Source organism: Herpailurus yagouaroundi, unplaced genomic scaffold (genome assembly GCF_014898765.1).
Source record: "Herpailurus yagouaroundi ecotype Mexico unplaced genomic scaffold, PumYag 160, whole genome shotgun sequence".
Taxonomy (NCBI): Eukaryota; Metazoa; Chordata; class Mammalia; order Carnivora; family Felidae; genus Herpailurus; species Herpailurus yagouaroundi.
Genome location: NW_024412401.1, coordinates 49,664,132 through 49,688,131, shown reverse-complemented (window position 1 = coordinate 49,688,131; position 24,000 = coordinate 49,664,132). Strand labels below are relative to the sequence as shown.

General features: G+C 46.1%; 3 protein-coding genes and 1 non-coding gene across 12 annotated transcripts in view; 2 read left to right on the top strand and 2 right to left on the bottom strand.

The window, feature by feature from the left end:
- LRSAM1 (leucine rich repeat and sterile alpha motif containing 1) overlaps positions 1 to 1,613 on the bottom strand; it is a 39,731-nt gene extending 38,118 nt beyond the window's left edge. For all 3 annotated transcript variants that reach the window (XR_005792726.1, XM_040482384.1, XM_040482385.1), the window contains exons 1-2: positions 1,498 to 1,613; positions 957 to 1,115 (exon numbers count right to left, since the gene is read on the bottom strand). The gene's annotated coding sequence lies outside the window, so the exon portion shown is untranslated. The remainder of the gene's footprint in view (positions 1 to 956; positions 1,116 to 1,497) is intronic.
- Positions 1,614 to 1,642: 29 nt separating this feature from the next.
- Positions 1,643 to 5,443, top strand: RPL12 (ribosomal protein L12). Its single transcript, XM_040482389.1, has 7 exons — positions 1,643 to 1,782; positions 2,345 to 2,418; positions 3,502 to 3,600; positions 3,980 to 4,061; positions 4,650 to 4,736; positions 5,104 to 5,216; positions 5,384 to 5,443. The coding sequence occupies exons 1-7, from the start codon at positions 1,746 to 1,748 to the stop codon at positions 5,387 to 5,389; spliced, it is 498 nt and encodes a 165-aa protein (XP_040338323.1). The 5' UTR covers positions 1,643 to 1,745; the 3' UTR covers positions 5,390 to 5,443.
- Positions 4,439 to 4,566, top strand: LOC121035224 (small nucleolar RNA SNORA65). The gene has a single exon (XR_005792809.1). It is a non-coding gene; the product is annotated as a small nucleolar RNA SNORA65 (small nucleolar RNA).
- Positions 5,444 to 7,164: 1,721 nt separating the features above from the next.
- ZNF79 (zinc finger protein 79) lies at positions 7,165 to 20,788 on the bottom strand. Of its 7 annotated transcripts, XM_040482371.1 has the most exons (5): positions 20,208 to 20,788; positions 15,370 to 15,455; positions 11,471 to 11,597; positions 10,885 to 10,983; positions 7,165 to 8,487 (listed from the first exon to the last, which is right to left on the bottom strand). In XM_040482371.1, the coding sequence occupies exons 1-5, from the start codon at positions 20,221 to 20,223 to the stop codon at positions 7,316 to 7,318; spliced, it is 1,500 nt and encodes a 499-aa protein (XP_040338305.1). In that variant the 5' UTR covers positions 20,224 to 20,788; the 3' UTR covers positions 7,165 to 7,315. The 7 variants fall into 7 exon arrangements, with proteins under 7 accessions (XP_040338305.1, XP_040338306.1, XP_040338311.1 ...); XM_040482372.1 differs by lacking the exon at positions 15,370 to 15,455 and having other exon boundaries at positions 20,208 to 20,787; XM_040482377.1 differs by lacking the exons at positions 11,471 to 11,597; positions 20,208 to 20,788 and adding an exon at positions 11,235 to 11,273.
- Positions 20,789 to 24,000: the final 3,212 nt, after the last annotated feature.

The following is a 24,000-nucleotide window of genomic DNA, read 5'->3' as shown; positions in this document are numbered from 1 at the left end:
CACACGATAGGCAAAGAGATCTCTTAGTAAAATAACAACCCAAAAGCAATCCTCAGACACCTTACCACCCTCATGGCTATTACTCCATGAGCGTCTCACCACAGCCCAGGTTAAGGTAATGAAACTGGCACGTGAGCTCAGTGATCTGGTTATACCGCCTGGATTGTAGAGAAACCAGTCTGGAATTCTGCTCTTTGGAGTCCTGATACTGTGGGGTTTGCCCAACTCCTTCATGCTCACACTACCTTGGCACACACTAAGTACGTTGTCCTGAACTCAGAAGCTAGGTGCTTACTGCCTGCCCTGTATCTGCAAATATCAGTGCTTGATAAGGGACATCAATGAGCCAGGAACAATGTTGTTACTACTAATAATGTTACCAATACCAGGTTCTGTGAGGACCCAGTGTTTTCGTGTATGTGAAACCCGTAGCACATTACCAGTGTTCAATAAATGTCAGCCACAGAGCACTATACGTCTCACAAACGTCGATTCAGCGCCTACCACAGCTTAAGGAACTAAGGAGAAGATGCAGTTGAAGAAGAAACACACCCAGTCCTCAAGGGGAAGGGCGGAGATCACAGGTCTCCGCCCACAGGGGCGTGGGCAGTCCGGGGAGCCGGCCAACCTGCAGAGCTGGCTCAGGCCCCTCTTGTCACCTACTTGCCAGCAGTGATGGGGATAATCTAAACACAGCCCTCCCCCAGCCCTCCTTGATGACAAGCTCTTACCCTTACCCTGCTCCCCAAGGACTAATCCTCTCTCACCTCTCCCCAAAATTCAGCCCTCCCCCGACCTGCCCCACAGTGGCCATCCCCTCTCCATCCCTCCCATAAGATCAGCTCTTCCCAACCTGCTCCTCGATGTCCACCTCTCATCCATTCCTTACCCGGACGTCCAGCCCAGTGGGAAGAACCACACCCATCCTCCCCAGGCTGGAGTGGGGAGAGCCCCACCTGGCTTTGTGGGTGCACAAGTCCCCAGTGCTCGTTCCCTCGGGTGGACCTGAAGGTGGGCAGGTCACTCGTAAGGCTTGGTCATGGACGTCGGGTCTCAAGAGCACTGGGCACCGGGCCCGGGCGGAGCGGGAGTCTGGTATCCTCCAAACGCAGGAGCTTGGGACCAAAACAAAACTCTGAATCTCAGAAAGTCATTCAGACCAGGATGACGAAGTCAGACTCTGAAAACCGTATAATCTTGGAATTAAGAGTTGGGCGAAATTTAGACTCGAATCAAGTTGTTTTGATAACCAAAATGCACACATTACGAAGGAGCTAAAAGTGGGCTCGGGGTCCCCATGACCCTAGGGTCTAGGAATGGGGATGCGGACACCTTAGGGGAGGGGCGGGGCTTTGCAACTGGGCGACAGGAACCACAGGGTGACCCTCACCATTAGGGAGAATAGAGAACAGCGGGGCCCGAGAGCAGCCCTCTCTTGTTGCCTCCCCCAGGGGAACCTCCCGAACCCCTCCTTCCGAACCCTTAGCCACAACTCACCGCGGAGTAGGGTTCTCCAGCCCGTCAGCTCAGCCTCAGGAAACTGCCCATAAGCAACATGGCGGCAAGGACGTCGCTGGGAGGCTGGGCGGAGCTTAGTGGTTCTCGCGAGAGTCGTGCTTTCCTACCTATATCCGGCGCAGTCAGAGAACCTTCCGGTCTTTTGGCTTTCGGCTCGGAGGAGGCGACGGTGCAACGCCCTTCGGTCGTCCCGAATCCGGGTTCATCCGACACCAACCGCCTCCACCATGCCGCCTAAGTTCGACCCCAACGAGATCAAAGTCGGTGCGTGCTTTAGATGTGGCTCGGGCTGCGAAATGGAGCATCCCTCCTCCCGGCAGCCCGTCGGCCCCGCTGCCCCAGCAGCCGTTGCCGTTTTCACGTCGGGCTTTAAAAGTGCTGCCTGCTAGAGGCCTTTCCAGTGCTGCGTTCAGGGTGCTGTGAGGTCCTGGTCGAGTCTCTTAAGGCTTTCTGGGCCTCAGCTTCCCCTCGTGTAAATGGGGAGGGAGGACCGGACGACCTGTGGTGGCTTTGCAGCCCGCACGCTTTAGGGTAAGGTTTGTGTCCGGGCGCTTCTCCCCTCCACTGGGTTGGCCGCCCTAGTGCGGGCCTCGGTAGCCGGAGCTGAACCGAAGGCCCCAGTCCCACGTGGCGCTCGGAGCGGTCCACGCCAGGGAGGAGGCGGCTCGCCCGCTGGGGGGTTGGGAGGCCTTCCTCGCTCCCTGCTGAGGCCCTTGGTGCTGTTCCGAGAAGAGACAAGCGGTGTGGCCAGCCCCGGAAAGATGGGAGGAGAAGGCTGGGACCCGGGGGCTCCCTGTGCAGCGCCGCTGCTCTTTTTTTTCTACAGTATACCTGAGGTGCACCGGTGGTGAGGTCGGTGCCACGTCTGCCCTGGCCCCCAAGATCGGCCCGCTGGGTCTGGTAAGTCATCCTCGTGGAGGCCTGTTTCTTGTCGAAGGAAAGCAGTTCAGGTCGGGCTTGTGCAAACGAGACCGGATCTGAGGTGCCTTTGACGTTGACGAGTTGGCAACCCCTCTGAGCCACTGGCTTGGAAGTACTCCCATAGCAGGGTGATATAGGAAGCGGGAACAGGCTACTTCGAAGCTGTAATTTTTACTCTCCAGTGGCTCTTAACTGCTGCCTTTACTGTACCTGAGGGATGGGCCAGGGATCTGTGAGGGCTTAGAGTAGGTTGGTGACACTGGGCTGCCTCCTTAGCCTGTGTTTGCTAGTCAGGGAAATGGGCAGATCACTGATGGGATTAAATATCGGTTGGGAGGATTAAGTGGGCTGTGGGTTAAGATCCTGGTGAATTGTACGTAGTAGCCTGCATGACCTGTTCATTAATGTGAGCAGCTTTACCTACGACTGCCCTATTTACCTACTTGTTTATTTTTATGCTTTTTCTGAGCTTGCATTTCCCTGAGTATCGTTAGGCCTTTATTTCTTGGACATTGGTCTCCTGACCCAAACGTATTTCTCACGTGGTCTTGCTTAACCAGTGTCTTACTACTACTTGTTTTCGGTTTAGCTGGCACCCACTGGATAGCTTTCCTGTTGAGGCTGGTGGTCATTAGGAAATCTTAAGTAGCAAATGCCCAGACCCCATTCCTGCAGATTGACTTGGATTGGTCTGACACCAGGAATCTTTAAAACCGTTCACGTGATTTGAATGTAACCAGTGTCGAAAATCCCTACGTTAGACCATGTGGGTCCTTATGGGTGGGTAGGTATGTAGGTAGGTAAGGGACTTTGCCTTCCTAACAACCCTGGGTCTGCAGCTGACAGTCCCAAGCAGACTTCACCCCTAGCTGCAGTTCTCCAATGTATACAACTGTAGTAGCCATTCCCTTGATTCACTGGGGGCAGTTACATGCTTTCAGACTGCCCCCGTGTGCTGGATTGGAAAAGGTTTGGGGTGTTGCCAAGGGAGAAGGATAGGGCAGGGCGTCAGGCTGTACTGCAACTTCGAGCACAGTGTAATTGTATACCTTTTTTCTATAGTCTCCAAAAAAGGTTGGTGATGACATCGCCAAGGCAACCGGTGATTGGAAGGGTCTGAGGATTACAGTGAAGCTGACCATTCAGAACAGACAGGCTCAGGTACTTGCTTTGAGGGGGAGGGCAGAGGTAGCAACCATCTGAAATCCCTGGGTGGAAGGTTTTTGCTGACATGGCCATCTGCCACAGTGGTGAGCTGAGGGCAATTTTAAATGTGGGGAAGCCTTTTTTGAGAGCAAGGATCAAGAAATTGTAGATGCGGGCTCAAATACTAACTTGTCACTTGTGTGACATTGGGCAAATCAATCACTTCGTGTCTCCTAGGGTAGGACACGTTTTAGATTGTGAAAAGTAGTTGAGAATGTACACAGCAAACCCCACCTGGCCCATGTTTTTTGAGAGCCAAGTTGCAAGGCAGTATTGACCTTTTTCATTGGAGGGTGGAGGAGGGCTTAATTCACATGGAGAATCTCTTCTGCAGATTGAAGTGGTACCTTCTGCCTCCGCCCTGATTATCAAAGCCCTAAAGGAACCGCCAAGGGACAGAAAGAAGCAGAAAAACAGTGAGTGGTCTTTTCCCTGGTAATCTGTGAGTGGTGGTGTCTACCCAGTGTGATACTTAGCTGCATGTTTTTGCTTTAGCAGAACCTAGGGATGGCACAGGGATTTGCTCAGAAGCGTTAGACAGCCAGGCACTGCCAAGAAGTGCCTCACGGCTCTCCCCCAGTCCCCTAGCCCAGGACTGGCCCTCCCTAAAAGTACATGCAGGAGGGAAATAGGGGGAAGTACTTGACAGTGATGTCCAATAATCAGACCATTTCTGAGCTGGAAGATTCTGACAGCTTAACTAACCCCAGTAACTTCAGTTTGTCTTTTTTTGTGTAAAAAAAGATAGTGTCACCCACGCAAGGTTCGCAGAGACCTGATTTTACCCCAGCCACCCGCCACTGCACCTGATCAGTTCTCGTGGCTGGTGCAATCCAGTGGTGAGCTGATAGTAAACCCCAGCTTAGGAAACAGGGTTGTTCTTCATGTGGATGACTCTGTGCCGAAAGCATGGGAACAGCCTAAAAATAAAGGTGAAGGGAGAATATGTGGTCTTCTCTGGCCTTGGGTTGTGACACAGCTTTTGCTGTTTATTTCTTCTGCAGTTAAGCACAGTGGAAACATCACTTTTGATGAGATTGTCAACATTGCCCGACAGATGAGGCACCGATCGTTAGCCAGGGAACTCTCTGGTAAGTGGACGGCAGGGAACCCCCTTGTTATATGGGGTGTATTCACTGAGTGGTAGCATTCCTCAGCTTGAAGGGATGTTACTCTGTAAGACCCACAGTTGGGGTGCAGGGTCTTCTGGGTTTAAAGAATGACTTGGGGTCAGTGAATATTTGTGTCGGGTGTGTTTAATCTGGGTGTCAGAACCCACGGACCCTTTGCATTCAGAGCCTGTATAACTAAATGGAGTTCGGAGTTTTGGCTTAGAGGAGCAGGGATGTTACTCCAAAAATAGGCTTAATTTCTCTTTATCTGATGTGAAAAAGTATTTCCCCTTGGGTATATGAGTATTGCTGAAGCTCCTCTTAATGCCACTTTTCTTAATTAAAGGAACCATTAAAGAGATTCTGGGGACTGCCCAATCTGTGGGCTGCAATGTTGATGGCCGCCACCCTCATGACATCATAGATGACATCAATAGTGGTGCAGTGGAATGTCCAGCTGTAAGTGACTTCTGTTTCTCTTGCCTAGATCAGGGTGAGAGCTGGAGGAAAGCTAAAGTAGTATTTGTACAGGCTGCAAAGTTTCTAGAAATGGTCAATAATGGGTTTGGACTATTAAGAATTTCTTGTTCCGCTAATGATAGGTTTTTCTTTTTTCTTTCCCACAGAGTTAAGATTAAGAACTACAAAGGAAACTATTTTAATAAAGGATCAGTTGACAACCAATGGGCCTTTTGATACAGCCTCTTCCTTGAGGGACCTACCCCCTTTGTGGTCAAATGGTGGCTAATGGGGTCACGGTGGCAGAACCTCTGGAAAAAGTCGTTGCTTGGGTAACAAACTCCTTGTGGGTCAGATTGTTGCCCTGTATGGGACTAGCTCAGAGAAGACCCCTGGAAAAGAAGTCTCTGTGCTATTTGTAGGCTGCATGTATTCATAGAACTCTTCAGAAGAACAAAATTCTTGGCCAAAAAGAAAACTACCCCAGTGTGAAATGGTCAGGAATCTATCCCAGACCAGTTTAATTCTTGAGTGTGTTAGGGGCCCATAACCCTTAATGTGAGGCTTCACTATCCATTCCAGTGCACAGCCAGGGCTCAGAAGCACTGATGGGAAACAAAGAAACCTGACCTTTATGTCCTTAAGGGTCGTTTTCTTTCTTTAAAAAAAGCTTTTTAGTGTATTTTGAGAGAGTGTGGAAGCTAGAGAGGGAGGGAGGCACAGAATCCAAAGCAGGCTCCAGGCTCCGAGCTGTCAGCAGAGTCCTATGCAGGGCTCAACGCACAAACTGAGATCATGACCTGAGCCGAAGTTGGGACACTTAACCAACTGAGCCACCCAGGCGCCCCGTTACAGGTCATTTTCTAATGGCATGTTTTTGCCTTTCCTGAGTCTCTCTTCCCTTAGCTTGGCTCCTTTTTTTATTAAGGTGTGGATGATATAGCTGGGTCCTGGGGCAAGCTACAATCAAGCTGCTTGAAGGGACTTTTGGGACTAACCTAAAGGGGGGGTTGTGAATAATTAACCCAAGAACTTAATTTCCTTGGCATTGCATCTTTGCCTTTCCGGAATTTTGTCAATGGGCCTTTGAAGTCCGTGGATTTTTTAATCGCCCCAGGTACAAGCAGATTGGAGAGCTGTCTTTAGTGAAAGGATTACATGAGCACTGAGGACCTGTGCCAAGTTGCCAAGAAACAAGCTAGAGGCCCTGGGTGATGACTGTTGAGGCTGATTCTGAAGTCAAGTGCGTAGTGTCAAACCTCAGGGGTTTATAAATGCAGAGATGAGGTCATGCCGATTGGGTGTGAGGATATGTCAAAGACAAGCCCCCCAGGACCTTTCAAGGAAGAAAGTAGGCCCACAAGGAAAATCTTGACCTAAAGGATACTGTTCTCTAGAAAGGAAGTGTAGGACCCACCAGCCTAAGAGCCAGGGGAAGATGGTGAGCTTCAGGTTCTCTTGTGTCTCCATAGAAAGGGATGTACCTTGCTGGGGATCCTGATACCTTCAGCCTCCATTTTTCCCTCTGGGCAGTTTTCTTCCTAGCAGTACCCAACACTAGAACTAGGTGCATTGGGCCTATCTGCCTAGATTTTCCTATCTTGAGCATGGATATATCTTCCTTACTCCTGGTAAGACTGTAGCATATAGTAGTTAGTGGCTCTTACAGTCTTTTTCCTCACTTTGGCCCCATTATGGAGAAACTGTTCATTCCTGTTCAGTGTTGGTTCTTTTTAACAGCCCTTATTCACACAGAGATAACATTCTCCCCAAATACCTGGCCTTTAAGAAGGCAACAAGTCCTTCACTCACTGGTCACTTCTTATGAACCAAGGTTTCTGCAGTGCTCTCTATACAAGCACTCTGGTTCACTGAATAAAGGTCAATCTCTAATTTGAATTGGGTAGTTTATGCTTCCTGAAAAGAAGAGCTCTCAACACCTTCCACATACAACATGTAAAGTAGGGACTGTTTATTAAAGGTGCTTTTTTTTGCATGTGGCTCTGAGCTACAGACTATAAGAAGCCTGATGTCTCCAGAGGCTTTCAAACTACCTGCAATGCCTGTCAGGTCCCTACCAGCTTTTTGGTTGTTTCTGGTTACTCCCCAGCATGGAGTCTCTGATGTCTAATGAAAGCTGAGCTACACCTGAAGGCCTTCCCACACTCGGCACATTCATAGGGTTTCACACCAGTGTGGATTCTCTGATGCTGACTTAGGGAGGAGCTCTGGTTAAACGCCTTCCCACATTCATTGCACTCATAGGGTTTTTCTCCTGTGTGAATGATGTGATGTCGGATGAGGGCTGAACTCTCACTGAAAAATTTCCCACACTCATTACATTTATAGGGCTTCTCCCCAGTGTGGGTCTTCTGGTGGATTATGAGGTTTGTACTTTGGCTGAAGGCCTTCCCACACTCGCTGCACTTGTAGGGCTTCTCTCCCGTGTGAGTCCTCTGGTGGTTTGTGAGGTTTGCGCTCTGACTGAAGGCCTTCCCGCATGCGCCACACTTGTAGGGTTTCTCCCCCGTGTGGATTCGCTGGTGCTGAATGAAGGCGGCGCAGTAACTGAAGGCCTTCCCACACTCCCTGCACTCGTACGGCTTCTCCCCTGTGTGTGTCCTCTGGTGGTTTGTGAGATTCGCGCTGTGGCGGAAGGCCTTCCCGCAGTCGCCGCACTCGTAGGGCTTTTCTCCTGTGTGGATTCGCTCATGCTGGACGAGGGCTGAGCAGTCACTGAAGGCCTTGTCGCACGCGCTGCATCTGTAGGGCTTCTCTCCCGTGTGAGTTCGCTGGTGTTTGGTGAGGTTGGCGTTCTGGCTGAAGGCTCTTCCGCACTCGTTGCATTTGTAAGGCTTCTCTCCCGTGTGAATCCTCTGGTGCTGAATGAGAGATGAACTCTGGCCAAAAGCCTTCCCACATTCATTGCACTCATACGGCTTCTCCCCAGTGTGACTCTTCTGATGCTGAGACAGGGAGGAGCAGTAACTGAAGGCTTTGCCGCATTCACTGCACGTATATGGTTTCGCTCTGTGAGGCTTCGTGGTATCTGAATTTTTCCTGAGGCTCTTTGTATGTGCTTCCCATTTGCGGGGTCTCACTTCTGTAGGAACTCTCTGTTGTGGAGAAAGGACTGGTCTCAGGTTGAAGCCCTTCCCCGGTTCACTGTTCCTGGGGTCTGACTCCCCAGGGGGCATCTCTATACTTGTGTCTTGGAATGAATTTTCAGAAATGTCTTGCTCGGGTGGTGATTCAGACATAATCTTCCAGTCTGAAAAATATTTAGAAAAGCAATTTTTCCCCCTTTGGTGGAAGAAAAGGTACTACTGAAATACAAAAGGCTGATGGAGTTTGCCCGAGCTCTTCGGCAGACCAGTCTGATGCTCCCCCCCGCTTTAAACCAAAACACGTCTCACATTTCTGTTCTAAACTGTAAACATTGACCAAGATGGCTCTGCAGCTATGTGAGCACGCTTTATTCCCTTTCCTAAAGCGCAAAGGGATATATAGAAGTGTAACCTCCCTCAGATGCAAGGCTCCCTTATCTCTGACCCTTTCCTCTGCTTTGGCCAAATACTGGGCAGTCTTCGTGTGTCTTCTTAGTCTCAATCCTTGATGTGGTTTTGGGCAATCTGCTTACCAAACTTAAAAAACTCACCTTAAAAAGCTGATGATTGGGGGTGCCTGGGTGGCTCAGTCAGTTAAGCATCCGACTTGATTTTCGCTCAGGTCATGATCTCACGGTTTATGGGTCTGAGCCCTGCATCAGGCTCTGTGCTGATGGTGCAGAGCCTGCTTAGGATTCTCTCCCTCTCTCTGTGTTCCTCCCCCACTTGTGCTCGCTCACTCTCTCCCAAAATAAACTTGAAAAGAATTTAAAAAAAAAAAAGCTGATGATCAATGCCAGCATGATGAATTTTTTTCACCTATCAAATCAGCAAGATTTCAAAAACATGCTAATTCTAGAGTGATGGTAAGGGTGCAGCATCAAGAGATCTTACACGCTGGTGTGACTGCAAAAATTGGGACAGCCTAGTCCTTCTGGAGAGCAATCTGGTTGTACATGTCAAGTCTTTAAAATGTTGACATTGGAACTGCACTTGTAAGAATTCATCTTAAGGAACCAATGAGAAAATACACAAAGCTGGGTTGACAAAGTTGCTCACAGCATCATTTGTCAAAGAAAAGCAAACACCTTTCAAAAAAGGAATGACCATAGTATAGCCAATTGAGGGACACTACTTAGCAATCAAAGGTCATGTATGGAATGGGTACACTATAGTTCCTTTTCCAGAAAGGTGTTTATTGAGAAAACACTGGAAAGATACACAGTGTGAATGTAACCTGTGCTATCTTTGGGTTGTGAAATCAAGGGCAATTTTTATTTTCTTGTGTTTACCTGTATTTTCTAATGTTCTCTAATATTAGTGTTATAATAAAAGTCACAAAAACCTTTCAGAGAATATACAGTGATAAAAATACTGTTAAATTGAAAAAAAAAAAAGACCATGTAAATTATACGTGGTTATTCAACTTCAGAAAAACATATCACTGCATTTTGTTATAGGAAGAAGATGGAGGAACTTTTTTTTTTTTAATCCTTTTCCAAATCTCAAATTAGCATATTTTTACAAGAAAATAGTTATTTTATTTGTGTTTTTAGAAAGAGAGTAAGTGTGCTAGTGGGAGAGGGGAGCAGAGGGAAAGAGAATCTTAAGCAGGCTCCATGCTCAGGGCAGAGCTTGATACAGGGCTCGATCCCATGACCCTGCGATCATGACCTGACCCAAAATCAAGAGTGGAATGCTCAACCGACTGAGCCCCTCAGATGCCCTGAAAAGAGTTCTTTTAAGTAGAATAAATAGTATTGCTTTTATAATCAGAAAGTAGATACTAAAAATTTTTTTAAAATTTATTTATTTTGAGAGAGAGAGAGAGAGAGAGAGAGAGAGCATGAGTCCAGGGGAAGGGTAGCTAGGGAGGGAGAGAGAGAATCTCAATCAGGCTCTGCCCTGCCAGCACAGAGCCCGACGTGGGGCCCAAACCCATGAAGCCATGAGATCATGATCCAAGCCAAAACCAAGAGTTGGACGCCTAACCAACCGAACCACCCAGGCACCCTGAGAAAGTAGATATTTTTTAAAAGAAGAGTTAAAGATTCTTAACCTTTTTTGGGATCTCCTTCATTTTAGGAGAAAACTTTATAAAATGTGAGTAATGTTTATTTAGGAACTGAAGCACAGGGTCCCACACACCTGTCTCCTACACAGGGCTTGTACCTAAGAGGGTGGACTTTTAGGGGGGGCTACAGAACTTCTTTTCACAAGGGTCAATTCTCCTGAAGATTCTTTGGGTTTCTACCTTATTTCTCAGAAGAGAGAATAGCAAGGTCAGTTCTGGGTGACATTTATTTGAATTTTTTTGTTTTATTTTTTAATTTGAGAGAGGGAATCCCAATCAGGCTCTGTGCTGTCAGCACAGAGCCTGAAGTGGGGCTCAAACCCATGAAACCACAATGACTTGGGGTTTGAAGCGAGGCCAGTCTGATCGCAAAGCCCACTATTCTACCTCATGGGGTGATTAAAAAAATCAAATCAAAGGCACTAATGTGGACTTCAAAAGGGCTTTTGCTCCCCAGACACATGGACTTTGGTGTGTGCTCACTCACCGGTGCAGGTGCTCCTCAGGCCTCCTCCCTCCAGCATCCACGGGCCTTCTTCCCTTTGTTCCAACTGAGAGTTCATGCCAGGCTGGGACACTGGAAGTCCTTTTCAAGGGGGAAAATGGGCTTTAGAGATGTAGATTAAGTATAAATAGCCACCAGAACTCAAGGGAGTGGAAACACACTAGTCAGGTCGCTTATTTCACTCACTCAGTAGGTATTTATTGAGCACTTACTTGGTGCCAGGCACTGGGGGATGCAGCAGTAATTAAGACAGACGCAGTGCCAAGGAGGGGTCAAGTCAAGGAGTGAAGTGAAGTCCCCAAAGCAAGTTATTAAAAAAGACAAGAACTTACTGAATATGGAGGAACTGGCCTGAGGTCACCCCGCCCCTCCTGGGAAATAAGAAAACAGGGAGGTGTGGTCTCAGGGGAAACAAAATGAAACTGCCTATTTCCCAACCTGGAATGCAGAGACCTTACACGAGGAAACCAGGAGGAATAAACACTAGCCCTCCTATGTGTCAGCAAATTGGAAAGTGCCACAGATTTTCAGAACTGGGTAGATTCTAAATTTCAAATGGTTTCCTTACCCAGCAGGACCAAGTTCCTGGTGTTTTCTGGTCTCCCCTCCTTGAACCTGTCCTTAGGAGCAGGGATCAAGCGCCTCCACCCCTCCTGGGTAAAAGCTACAGTCACACTGCTGAAGGGCATGGATCCCTGAAACAACAAGCACATTCCTTTAATGTTTATTTATTTTTAAAGAGAGAGCTCGAGCAGGAGACAGGGAAGAGAGAGGGAGACACAGAATCTGTGAGCAGGGGAGGGGCAGAGAGACACAGAATCTGAAACAGGCTCCAGGCTCTGAGCTGTCAGCACAGAGCAGGACGCGGGGCTCAAACTCATAAACCGCAAGATCATGACCTGAGCCAAAGTAGGACGCTCAACTGACTGAGCCACCCAGGCACCCCAAACAAGCACATTCCGGCTTGCCCAGTGGCCTTAGGATACGAGGCAGCTCTGAGTAGTTTAAGAAAAACACTGATTGATCACTTCCTACGTGCCTCACACTATACAGGATACTGACACACAAAAATAAATCAAATACAGTCTCTTTGCATGTCTACAACTCTGACAGACTTTATACATAGATAGAGCGCGTATACATCTGTATCTATTTTTGGGGGAGGGAGGGAAGGCTTTCAAGCTTTTTATTGTTTGCTCCTATAGCTCGTGAGAGAAACAGACACTTTAATTGGCTTGTCCCGCCCACACACATGCGCCATTTCCGGTTTCAGCGCCAGCCCTCTCTTTTGCCTTGAAACGGAAATGCGCCAAAACGCGCCTGTAGCGGGAAAGCTGGCTCAAGCCTCATTTCCTTGGAAAAAGCCAAGAACGAGAAAGACAGATAGCTTTGTGAGGTTCTCCTTTGCAGCATTTTTCTTTTCTTAAATTTCTTTTCGAACGTACAGCAACGTTGAAAGATTTCTACCGTGAGCATCCACCGCCTAACATCATCGATCTGTTGTGTACTGTATATACATACACCTACCCAGATGCAGATACATATATATCCATCCCTCTACCCTTTTACCAAGCTGTCTTGCCCTAGGAGTTATGAGATCAACAACCTTTTCTCTTTCTTTTTGTCTAGTTTCTCTTTTGAGCAGTTCTATTTGTAAATAGTGATATTTCATGACTTGTAGTCTCGTTTACAGGTCTTCCAATGAAAAAAAGAAAATGCTTGTTAGAACAAAATGCATTCCATATTGCAGTTACTATATGGGTCCATCGGTGGACCCTCTTAAAAACTTGTCAACACCATCCAGCCAAAGACCACCAGGAACACACCTAAAAGAAAGGAAGAATGCAGCGAGGCCAAAACTACAACTGGGAAAGTAGCAGTGGTTACTCATATTAGCTAGGATAGGGGGTGTTTGGTCAGTTTTGTTGTTTGGACGATATTCTTCTTTTTTCTTGTCTCAGTTTGGAGGTGACTACGGAGTGGCCTTGTTTCTGTCTTGATTCATCACGGTCACAGAATGACCTTAATCTGTTGGAAATGTATTGGGAATACTGGAGAAACAATATTTCACAGGCCGGGTAGGACAGCCAATGAGCAGTTCATTCATTTGGAGGATGTCGCCGGAATTGGGTATTTAGACCTTCAAAACCACCATAAACACACCAACCCAGGCTCCTTCCTTCGCTCTCAAGCCATTTTTGAACCTCCATCTGTATCTATATAAAAGAAGTAACTGGGCAGAAACTAACAGGTGCTTGGGAACTGAAGGAGCAAATGTAGATAAAACAAAAATAGAATGTATACGTTTATGCTATGAGAAATCAGAAAGAACTGTGAAAGGTCAATTCTTCAGAATGCGTGATAAACATCCCTATGAACTTGGACATCACACAGTACAAAAGGAATGCCAGATGTGTGTGTGACTACCTGTAGTAGCATGTTAGACACACGGACAGACCAGGTGCCAGGATAACAGAGAAGGAATCCTGGGTGGAGAGCACGGGAAAACCACAGAGAGGAGGTGATTGAGGAGAGGGCCTTGAAGGAGGGAGTTCATCAGATGGAGAAAGAGAAGGTGGTGAGGCACAATGAGCAAAGGAGGTGAGGAAGTCCTCGTGTCCGTTTTCAGCACAAGTAATGCACTTCTATCTACCTCGTTGGCCACGCCAGAAACCTGTATGTCATCGTCCCCTTTCCTGCAACAAATCACTGCATCTTCATTTCCCCCCCACGATCACTAGAGCTTGCACATTTCTCTCTGTGGCCCTGTCACTGCCTTATTTGAGGCCAGCATCATTTTCCAAAGTATAATACATCTTTTGACCTCTAATTTTACCTGTTCTTTCATACTGAGAAATGCAGTACACACACAGGACAAAGAGGGTCATTTTTTAAAAACTACGAAATATTTAAAACATTTGGGTCATTTTAAAATGGTCAAGAGAATAAAATCCACCATAAAGAGGTAACTCTCATGAACTAGAAATAACAATAAGAAATTCATAAAGAAAAAAACTGTAGGAAGTACAAAAACAAATTCAAAATACTACAGCTATGAGATGTTAAAAGAACTCAGTCATTAGCAGGGTTAATACAAAATAAACAACAAAACAGAGCGATGGAAGAACTGAGCAATTTAATAAGGTTGAGCTAATAGAGCCATTAAACCCTCCATTCTGCAATTACTCTATACCTGGGTGTTCTGGGTTGACAAAAGACACACACTCTGTCTCCATGGAACAGAGACCAGCTGAATAGGCAGACAGAGAAACCAAAGTGACAATTCGAGAATATCTAAGAAAACAGGACCCACAGCCAAGAGTTTTCACTATAAACAAGAAAGGAAGAAAACAAATTAGAAATTTGACATAGGAGGTTTAAAAGATCGATTTTTAAAATAAATCTGACAAAAGCGGAAGCAAAAAACTAAAAGAAAAATCTGTTATTAAGAGAACTGATAAGAAAATCCAAGAGCAGACTTTCTAAGGAAAAGAAACAGACCATTACCTAGTCTAGTCAAGTAAAAAGAGAAGGCAGTTCCTACCCTGGTAGAACTATGCAATGGAATACACTAGGAATGATTCTGTAGAATGCTCTTAATGAAATGAGAGAAATATTGATCCAATTCTGTGAACCGGAAATAAAAAGAAAGTTACAAACCCATTTTGGGAAAGTAGAAAAGGGAGACTTATGGGGGCATCTAGCTGGCTTAGCCGGTAGAACAAGCGACTTTTGATCTCGGTGTTGTGAGTTCAAGCCCCATGGTGGGTATAGAGCTTACTTAAAAATAAAATCCTGGGGCATCTGGGTGGCTCAGTTGGTTAAGCAACCAACTTTGATCTTGACCTAGGTCAGGATCTCACGATTCGTGAGATTTGGATTCTCTCTCTCCTTTCTCTCTCTGCCTCTCCCCTGCCCAATCTTACTGTTTCAAAAAAAGAAACAAACAAAACAACAAAACAAAACAAAACAAAACACATACAAACACAAAACTTTAAAACTAAAATCTTAAAAAAAGAAAAGGAAAGGAAGAATATGCCTGAAAGGACACAAATGAAAATGTTAAGTGTTTTAATTCTCTGTGGGAATAAGGGTGAGTTTTTGAGTGTGTTTTTCAGGTTTTCTACAATAAACATGAATTCCTTTTGTAATTAACAAACAGAAACAAAAACCTCTTAATATTTTTTATTATTATTTTTTTATTTACATGTATTTATTTTTGAGAGACAGAGAGAGAGGGCACAAGTAGGGGAGGGGCAGAGAGAATGAGACACAGAATCCGAAGCAGGCTCCAGGCTCCAAGCTGTCAGCACAGAGCCCGATGCGGGGCTCGAACCCACAAACCATGAGATCGTGACCTGAGCCGAAGTCGGACGCTTAACCGACTGAGCCACCCAGGTACGCCAAACCTCTTAATATTTTAAAAAGGAAAAAGAGGCTGCCTCTAAGAGGAAATTTCAAACTCACGTGGGTCCCAACTGTGAGACCAGCTGCCATTCCTTCATCTCCTGTGGTTTCCTCATGGGGAAGGACAGGGTCTGGAGAAGGTGGCTCTGCAGGAAGGGAAAGAAACCAGTAAGGTTTAAAAGTTACAGCTCACCAAGCTAGAGAGTCTCACATTCTCACTCTGAGGAAGGGGGCTCAAAGGACACTGCAGGGTCAGGGGCACTCGGACTGAATGTGCAGACCTGCAGGGGAATGTAAATTTTCCATTGCCCTCCCTACTTCAGAAACCCCATCAATTCACTCAGATGCAGGGAGTAAGAGACTCAAGTAGCGTAGGTCACCACTTACCAGCAGCTTGCCAGTCACATAACCTTCCTACGTCTCATTTTTCTCATCTGTAAATGGGGGTGATGATCCTTTGTTCGTTGTTTTTATTTTATTTTTTTAATGTTTATTTTTGAAAGAGAGATAGAGTGTGAGTGGGGGAGGGGCAGAGAGAGAGAGGGAGACAGAATCTGAAACAGGCTCCAGGCTCTGAGCCGACAGCACACAGCCTGACGCGGGGCTCGAACTCGGGAGCAGCGAGCTCATGACCTGAGCCAAAGTTGGACGCTTAACCGACTGAGCCACCCAGGTGCCCCTTGGATGATGATCCTTTGTAAAGATGCTGTGAAGATGAAAGAAAAGTGCAGACAAAGCAGATGGCACAATGCTTAGCATGTAAGCACACAGTTTACAAATATCACCTACTGCTCAGTTTGCTGGGAGAAAGTGCTCTGCAGATTTCAGACATTTACCAAATCAAAAGAGGTAATGACCAAGTGGGAGTCATCCCAGAAATGCAAGATTGGTTCAACATGTGAAAATCAATCAACATAATATGCCACGTTAATAAAAAGCGAAAGACCCACACGGATCATCACAATAAACACCAAAAAAGGCCATTACACAAAATCTGACACCCTTTCCTGATAACACACATTCAATAAACCGGGAAGAGCAGAGAAGGACTTCAATTTGATAAAAGGCAACCACAGAAAACCCAGATTTACATCATACTTAATGGTAAAAGACTGAAACATTCCTCTAAGATCAAGACGGAGATATCTGCTCTCACCACTTCTATTCAGTATTATACTGGAGGTTCTAGCCAGGGAAATTAGGAAGGGTTGTGGCGGGGGGAGAAAGGCATCCAGGTTGGAAAGGAAGAAGTAATTATCAGTATGTGTTGACACGATTTTGTATACAGAAAATGCTAAGGAAGGGTGCCTAGCTGTTTTCAGTCAATAGAGCATGTGACTCTAGATCTCAAGGTTGTGAGTTCAAGCTCCACATTGGGTGTGCAGCCTAACTAAAAAGTAAATAAAAAATAAAGTAGCCCTGCTATTTAGGAAAAAAAAAAAAAAAAAAAAAAGAAACTCCTAAGGAACCCACAGAACCAAAACAAAACAAAACACCTATGACAGCTAAACCAGGTCAGCAAGATTGCAAGATCCAAGATGGATATACAATAAAAAGACAACCCAATTAAAAATGGGCAAAGAATTTAAACAGACATTTCTCCAACTGTATTTCTGTACACTAGTAATGTATAATCCAAAAGTGAAATTAAAAAAAAACAATTCCCTTTGCAAGAGCATTAAAAGAATAAAACACTGAGGAATAAATTTAACAATGGAAATGCAAAACATGCACACTAAAAGCTACTAAACACTGTTGAAATTACAGAAGGTCGAAATAAATGGAAAGATATCCCATGGATTCATGGATTGGAAGACAACAGTGTTGGGATGGCAATACTCACCCAATTCATCTACAGAATTATGCAAAATCCCAGGGGACTTTTTAATGGAAATTGATTAAGCTGACCCTAAAATTCATCTAGAAATGCAAATGACCCAGAAGAGCCAAACAATCTAGAAAAAACAAAGTTGGAGAACTCACATTCACACTATCAAAACCTTCTATAAAACAAAAGTAACTAAATAGTGTGGTTCTAGTATGAGGATAGAAATATAGATTGATGGAGGCGGTGCCTTGGATGGCTCAGTCGGTTGGGCATCGGACTTCAGCTCGGGTCATGGTCTCGTGGTCCGCGAGTTCGGGTCCTGCGTCGGGCTCTGTGTGGACAGCTCAGAGCCTGGAGCCTGCTTCGGATTCTGTGTCTCCCTCTTTCTCTGCCCCTTCCGCACTCATGCTCTTTCTATCTCCCAAAAATAAGTAAATGTTAAAAAAAAGAAAAGAAATATAGATCAGTGGAGAAGAACTGAGAATCCAGAAATAGATCCATGTATTTGTGGACAACTGATTTTCAAAAAGAGTGCCAAGAAATTAAATGGGGAAAGATTAATCTTCAAAAAGATGGTGCTGGGGAGGTGCATCGGTGGCTCAGTCAGTTAAGGGTCCGACTCTTGGTTTCGGCTCAGGTCATGATCTCATGGTTTTGTAAGTTCAAGCCCTGCATTGGGTTCTGTGCTGACAGTGTGGAGCCTGCTTGGGATTCTTTCTTTCTCTCCCTCACTCTCTGCTACTCTCCTGCTCACACGGTCTCAATCTCTCTGAAAAATAAACAAACTTAAAAAAAAAATGGTGCTGAAACAATTGGATATTGACATACAAACTTGTAACTCACACCACACACAAAAATTAACTCAAAATGGATCAAAGACATAAGTGTAAAAAGTGAAAACTCCTAGAAGAAAACTTAACTATAAATCTTTGGTACTGTGCTGACAGCTCAGAGCCTTGAGCCTGCTTCAGATTCTGTGTCTCCCTCCTCTCTGCCCCTCCTCTGCTCATGCTCTGTCTCTCAATAATAAATGTTAAAAAAAATTTTTTTAAATAAATCTTTAGTACCTCTGGTTAGGCAATGGTTTCATAGATAAGACACCAAAAGCACAAGCAACAGAAGAAAAAATAAACTGAATTTCACTGAAATTAAAAATTTGTGCTTCAAAAGGCACTATCAAGAAAGATAAAAAAGATAACCACAGAATGGCAGAAAATATCTGCAAAACATCTATCTTCTAAGGGTCTAGTATCCAGAATATTTAAAGAATTCTTCCACCTCAACAATAAAAAGACAAATAGCCCAATTAAAAAGTGGGCAAAGGATATGACTAGATATTTCTTTAAGTGAGATATACAAATGGCCAATAAGTACATGAAAAGATACTCAACATCGCTAGTCATTTAAGAAATGCATATCAAACAATCATGAGATATTTCACACCCACTAAGATGGCTACAGTAAAAAAGATGGAAAACAAGTGTTGATGAGGATGTGGAGAAACTAGAACTTCCATACATTGCTACTGGGATTGTGCAATGGTGCAGCCACTGTGGAAAACAGTTTGACAGTTCCTCGGAAAGTTAAATGGAGTTCCCATATGACCCAGCAGTTCCTCTCCTAGATGCACACATTCACACAAAAACTTGTGCACATGTTGTCACAGCAACATTATTCATAATAGCAGATACTGAGGAACAAAATGTGGTATATCAATATAATGATATCATTCAGCCATAATAAGGACTGAAGTACATTCATTCATGTCACAACACAGATGACCCTTGAAACATTATTCTAAGTGAAAGAAGCCAGACACATATATTGTATGATTTTATTTTTTTGTCTTTTTAAAGTTTATTTTGAGAGACAGCGAGCAGGGGAGGGGCAGAGAGATAGAGGGTCCACACTGTCAGTGCAGAGCCTGATGTGGGGCCACATCTCACGAACCTGAGCCGGAACCAAGAGCCAGACACTTAAGACTGAGCCACCCAGGCGCCCCTGTATGACTCTATTTTTATGAAATGTCCAGAAGAGGCAAATCCATAGGAACAGAAAGTAAAAATCCATAGAGATTGGGGGAAGAGGGAATAAGGAGCGATGGCTAATGGGTATGGGCTTCTTTTAGGGGTGTTAAAAATGTTCTGGAATTAAATAGTGGTGATGGCCGCACAACCTGGTGAACTCAAAGTCACTTTATTGTAGACTTTAAAAAAGAAGTACGTAAGTGTGAATATTGGTCTCAGTACAGACCTTATGTTATTGAATTGTACCTAACTCCATTGTACCTTAATGTCCTCTTTGGTAGTACCAGGAGGATGATAACCATCCTACTTGCTGTTCCCAGGTCTCTGGGGGAAGACAACACAAAATGCTAGATATGCACTTGAGAAATTACAGACCAGTACAGGGACCCCCTGATCTAAGAGAGGATGGCATAGGCCTCGGTGGTTAAGTTTACACACACGTTTGTTCTGTTGTATAAATTGTTCAACATGCTTTAAAAAACGTTATTTTATTTGATGCTTTTTAGAAGTAAACAAGGTAGTTAAGGTTATTTTACGCTTCCCTCCAGGAAGAAACGCAGGGTAAAAGACCAAACCAGTGCCCCAGAGCTTAAACAGGAACGCTAGCCTTCTGATTCCAAATCTCCAGTATGCTCCTCGACTTCACGGACCCACTGACTTGAACCGGCCCTCATTCTCATGTGGAGCCAATAGGCTTCTGTTCTGAGAATTTCTGGCTGTTTCAAGAACGGCCGGAAGACCAGAAACAATAGGAAATCCTGGGTTGTCCCATTTTCCTTCCCATGGCCCATTTATCTCGGCTTTCATAAGCCAATGGTGCATCAAGCAGATCGGGGTAAGTAGGATACTCAGGGCTTATTCAGGCCTGAGGGCCTCCAACTTTCTTGACCCTAGAATTCTTTACTCAAAAAAGGATCGTCCCCAACCACGTGTGGGAAGGATAACCGGAGTTCTGGTCCCGGTCACACAGCGGTATTAGTGGGCAAGTTGGAACAAGAAGCCGGATCTCCTGCAAACCGCTCCCTCCACACCCTCCTTCTTACCTCCTTCCTCCAGCATTTGGATGCCACCTCGCGCCACCGCCTCCCAGCAGTTCTCTGAGCCCCAGCCGCGCTCTGCAGGCCTGCTCTGCCTCCGGCTTCTGCTGTCAGACGCCGGGTCTGGCCCTGGGAACTCTGGTCAGGCCTGTCCAGTCGGATCTGTCTCCCCAGCGGCAGCCAGGCCTCGCGAATGGGGAGCCCGTGGCGCAACCACCGACTCGGTCTCAAGCAGAATGCTGCGTGGAAAAAGCCGCCGCCGGCTACCCGAGAACGCTACCGGGTACCAGTGTGAACTCAGAAACCCTAGCCGCAGGGATTGCCAAGCGCCAGGCCCCGCTCGCGCGCCTAAGAGGACGCGTTCGAATAGCGTCACTTCCGGCCATGCGTACGGACCTCCCCGCCCCAACGGACTCCACTTCCCAGAAGTCTCCGGGCCCAGCTCCTCACCGAAACATCTTTCGCTCTCAGTGCCCGGTTTGTGACCCGCACACCCTTGTGAACCATATTTCCCAGAGAGGCTCCGCCTGTTCCTGCTCCCGGAATCTCTCTTCCATCATGCTTGGTCCACGTTCCTTTCAGGTTCACCGGAATTCCACGGCTGGGACCTGAAATGGGAAGCGACTTGGCCGCGAAGGATCCTGGGAGCGGTGGTTCTAGCGCAGGCGCTGGACGCTTGGTTTGTGGTCGTTTTTTCTCCGTGGTTCGGCGTTCTTGGAATACTGAGTCCTGGGGGCTTCTGGTAGCGCGGCCTTCATTCAGCTCAGGGCCTAATCCCAGCCACCTTTATGGTCCTCTTGAGCAGTACCGAAAGTCTGGGAAGAGTAAAGGAAAGGAGGGCCCCTCGGTGTGAACAGGGCAGCCACAGGTTGGTGCCCTGGAACTCTCAAGAGTATAAAAATCTATCATCATATCAAGAGTATAAAAAAATTACTTCTTCAGTAATTTCAGGGGCAGAATCCCTGAATAATGTTAATAGAGTTCCATTAGCACTATTGCTGGAGGAGATTCCTAAATATTCTATCCTTTGGAGGCTTTCGCGCTATGCCAGAGGATATTTCCGTGAACTTTCTCAGAGCACTGATGACGTTTTCTCCTCTTGCCTGAGGAGTTCCTCAGGCAATTTTCTGTTCATTCAGTTTTGAGGCACTTTGACGTTAAGAAGATGGGAATGTGTTACCTGGGAAGCAGAAATGAGTTTGGGGGTTCTCGGGCCTGTTTTCATTTTGTACTGTCAGCCCCTTTCAGCCACAGCTGGTAGCGTTTTTGGCCAAAGAATTAAGTTTGTGGGTCTTCTATGAATCTTATTGGGCAAGCCACACCCACAAATCTCTGAGATAAGCTTTTGTCTATCTTGGGGTGCTGCAAGTTTGGGCTCCCAACCAGTGGAGGCCAGAAATCTAAGATGGATCTCCCTGGGCTAAAATCAAGATGTGGGCAGGGCTATGTTTCTTCCGGAAGGTCTAGGGGAGAATGTCTTTCCTTGTCTTTTCCAGCTTCCACTTGGCTCCTGACCCCTTCCACTTGGTGCTGTTCTGCCTATTGCCCCCAGGCCCAGCAGGTGCTAACCCCATAATGGCCAATGGGCGGTAGTGGTCTTCCTGCCTTAGTCTTGGGATCCCATCCAGGGCCACTGGGGGGAAGCAGAGTGCTTCACTCTTCAACTGATGCAATCCCGTCTGTGGCCACTGGGTGGCGTCAGGGCATCCCTTGCCTCAAGAATGCAGAAGCGAGGATTCTCCTAGAAGTTGTTCTGGGGGCAGGGGGATTTGTCATGGGGTGGGTGTGGGGGGTTGTGCAGATTTCTACCTCGGGAGGGGTAAAACACAGTTTCTGCTGCTACACCTGTCCTTTAGGGATGTCCCTTCCTGCCCTCCATGGTCCTGTGCCTGATGGTGCTGGGCTGGGCTTCTGGGGCAGATTTAAGACTGGCGCTGGCTCTGGTCCCGGAAGCGTCTTGTGCTCTGATGAGAAGGCCCCAAGGAAGTCTTAAGGGAAGCTCTGAAGAGCGTGTGTGTCCACAGTCATTGGTACCTGTAAGTGGATGTTGGAAGCAGTCAGAGATGGAATGGGTAGGAGTTGCTGAGGAATCAGCGTAGGAAATAGAATATATAAAACAAAGTGTAAAGATTTCACATGTCCGTTTGAGGCACCCCTTGAGCATCACCCCTTGCATGCAGCTCCTGGCGTTGCTTCACCACAGCCTCCCGTCCACGCCCGCACAGCCTCACCATCAGCAGCAGCTAACATCCATTGAGTACTTATTCTGTGCCATCCTTGGTCCAAGGTGCTTTACAAACTTCTCTCCTTTCATCTTCACGACCACTCCATGAGGAAAACAGCATCCGTAGGCCCATTTTACACATGAATAAGCGGAGGCTTAGGTTAAATGACTTGTCCAGGTCACACAGGCAGTGAGTAATTGAGCCAGAATTTGAACTAAGCCCACTGCCTCTTACCCACCATGCTGCACTGGCTCCTGGACCCTGGGTTATGGAGGAAAGAGACCAAGATAGAGTTGAAGCCACAATGCCATTTCCTTGCCCACAGTTTAACTTCCATTATCACCATCATTTGCATCTCTTCCACGTCACCTCCATCTCCATTTTCTGTCTTCATCTCTATCATTGTCATCTTCTTTATCTCCTTCTCTCCTCTGCCAACTCTGTTTCTCATCTCCCTCTAACTCTATATGTAATAGCAGAGTTATCAATAAGCAGAAAACTGGAAACAATCTGAATGTGGAGCAATATGAGGTTGATTTAAGTTCTGACATATTTATACAACAAATCCTCTTAATTTATTGAATTTCACAAATACTTAAGCACCCACTCTTTGCCACACACCGTGACTCCAATGGCAAACACTGCATCATCGTTAAAAGAAAAAAGCTTTCATTTCAAGCTGGTGGACTGAACTTAACGCATTTCCCCTTTTTCTTCCTCAAGTTCCCACTGAAATGACAGTGAAGATGTATAAAATGTCAAAAGCCATAACAGAACTGAGAACAGGTGCAGGGTGGGGGACACATCCCAGCCACTGCAATTAAAACCCCCTAGCACTTCATTCCTCAATATGGACAACCAAAGCTCACCAGATACTTGAGATAAAACAGCGGCATAAAAGAGAAGGCTTTCCGGAGGAAATCAGAGAATAGAAGACAATTTTCAAAAAGTTAAAAACGTACAAATAGTTTTACTCGTAATAGTGAATACCGAGTGTTGTTGAGGATGTGGAGCAGCCGGAACTCTTGGACGCTGCTGATGGGAACGCAAAAATGGTACCACCACTTTGGAAAACAGTTCGGCAGCTTCTTACAATCGTGAAACCAACTTACATATGACCCGATAGTTCTTCTCCATGCAGGGACTTGTGTGCAGGTACTCACAGAAGCTTTCTTCATGATAGCCCCAAATTGGAACTAGTCCAAATGTACGATGGGACACTACTCAGCAATAAAAAGAGAACTGCTGCTGCATGCAGCATGGATGAGTCTTAAAAGTGCTCTGCTCAGAGAAGCCAGGCGCAAAATACTACAAACAACAGGGTTTTTGTAAATCTAGAAAAGGAGGGGCGCCTGGGTGGCTCCGTTGGTTAAGTGTCCAACTCTTGATTGCAGCTCAGGTCATGGTCTCATGGTCCATGGGCTGGTGCCCTGCAAGCCTGCTTGGGATTCTCTCTCTCCCTCTCTCACTGCCCTTCCCCCAAATGTACGCGCACATGCTCTCTCTCTCTCTCCCTCAAAATAAACATTTTTTAAAAATTCTAGAAAAAGAAAAACTAGAGGGAGGAGACTGAC

Excerpts from the sequence above, each read along its gene's own strand:
- RPL12 (XM_040482389.1), top strand. The coding sequence starts at position 1,746 with ATGCCGCCTAAGTTCGACCCCAACGAGATCAAAGTCG. Across the intron at positions 3,601-3,979 it reads TTCAGAACAGACAGGCTCAG|ATTGAAGTGGTACCTTCTGC; the intron begins GTACTTGCTTTG and ends TCTCTTCTGCAG. Across the intron at positions 4,062-4,649 it reads CAGAAAGAAGCAGAAAAACA|TTAAGCACAGTGGAAACATC; the intron begins GTGAGTGGTCTT and ends TTTCTTCTGCAG.
- ZNF79 (XM_040482371.1), bottom strand. Across the intron at positions 11,598-15,369 it reads GTCTCACAGTTGGGACCCAC|GGATCCATGCCCTTCAGCAG; the intron begins GTGAGTTTGAAA and ends TTGTTGTTTCAG. Across the intron at positions 10,984-11,470 it reads CAGGAACTTGGTCCTGCTGG|GACTTCCAGTGTCCCAGCCT; the intron begins GTAAGGAAACCA and ends CCCCTTGAAAAG.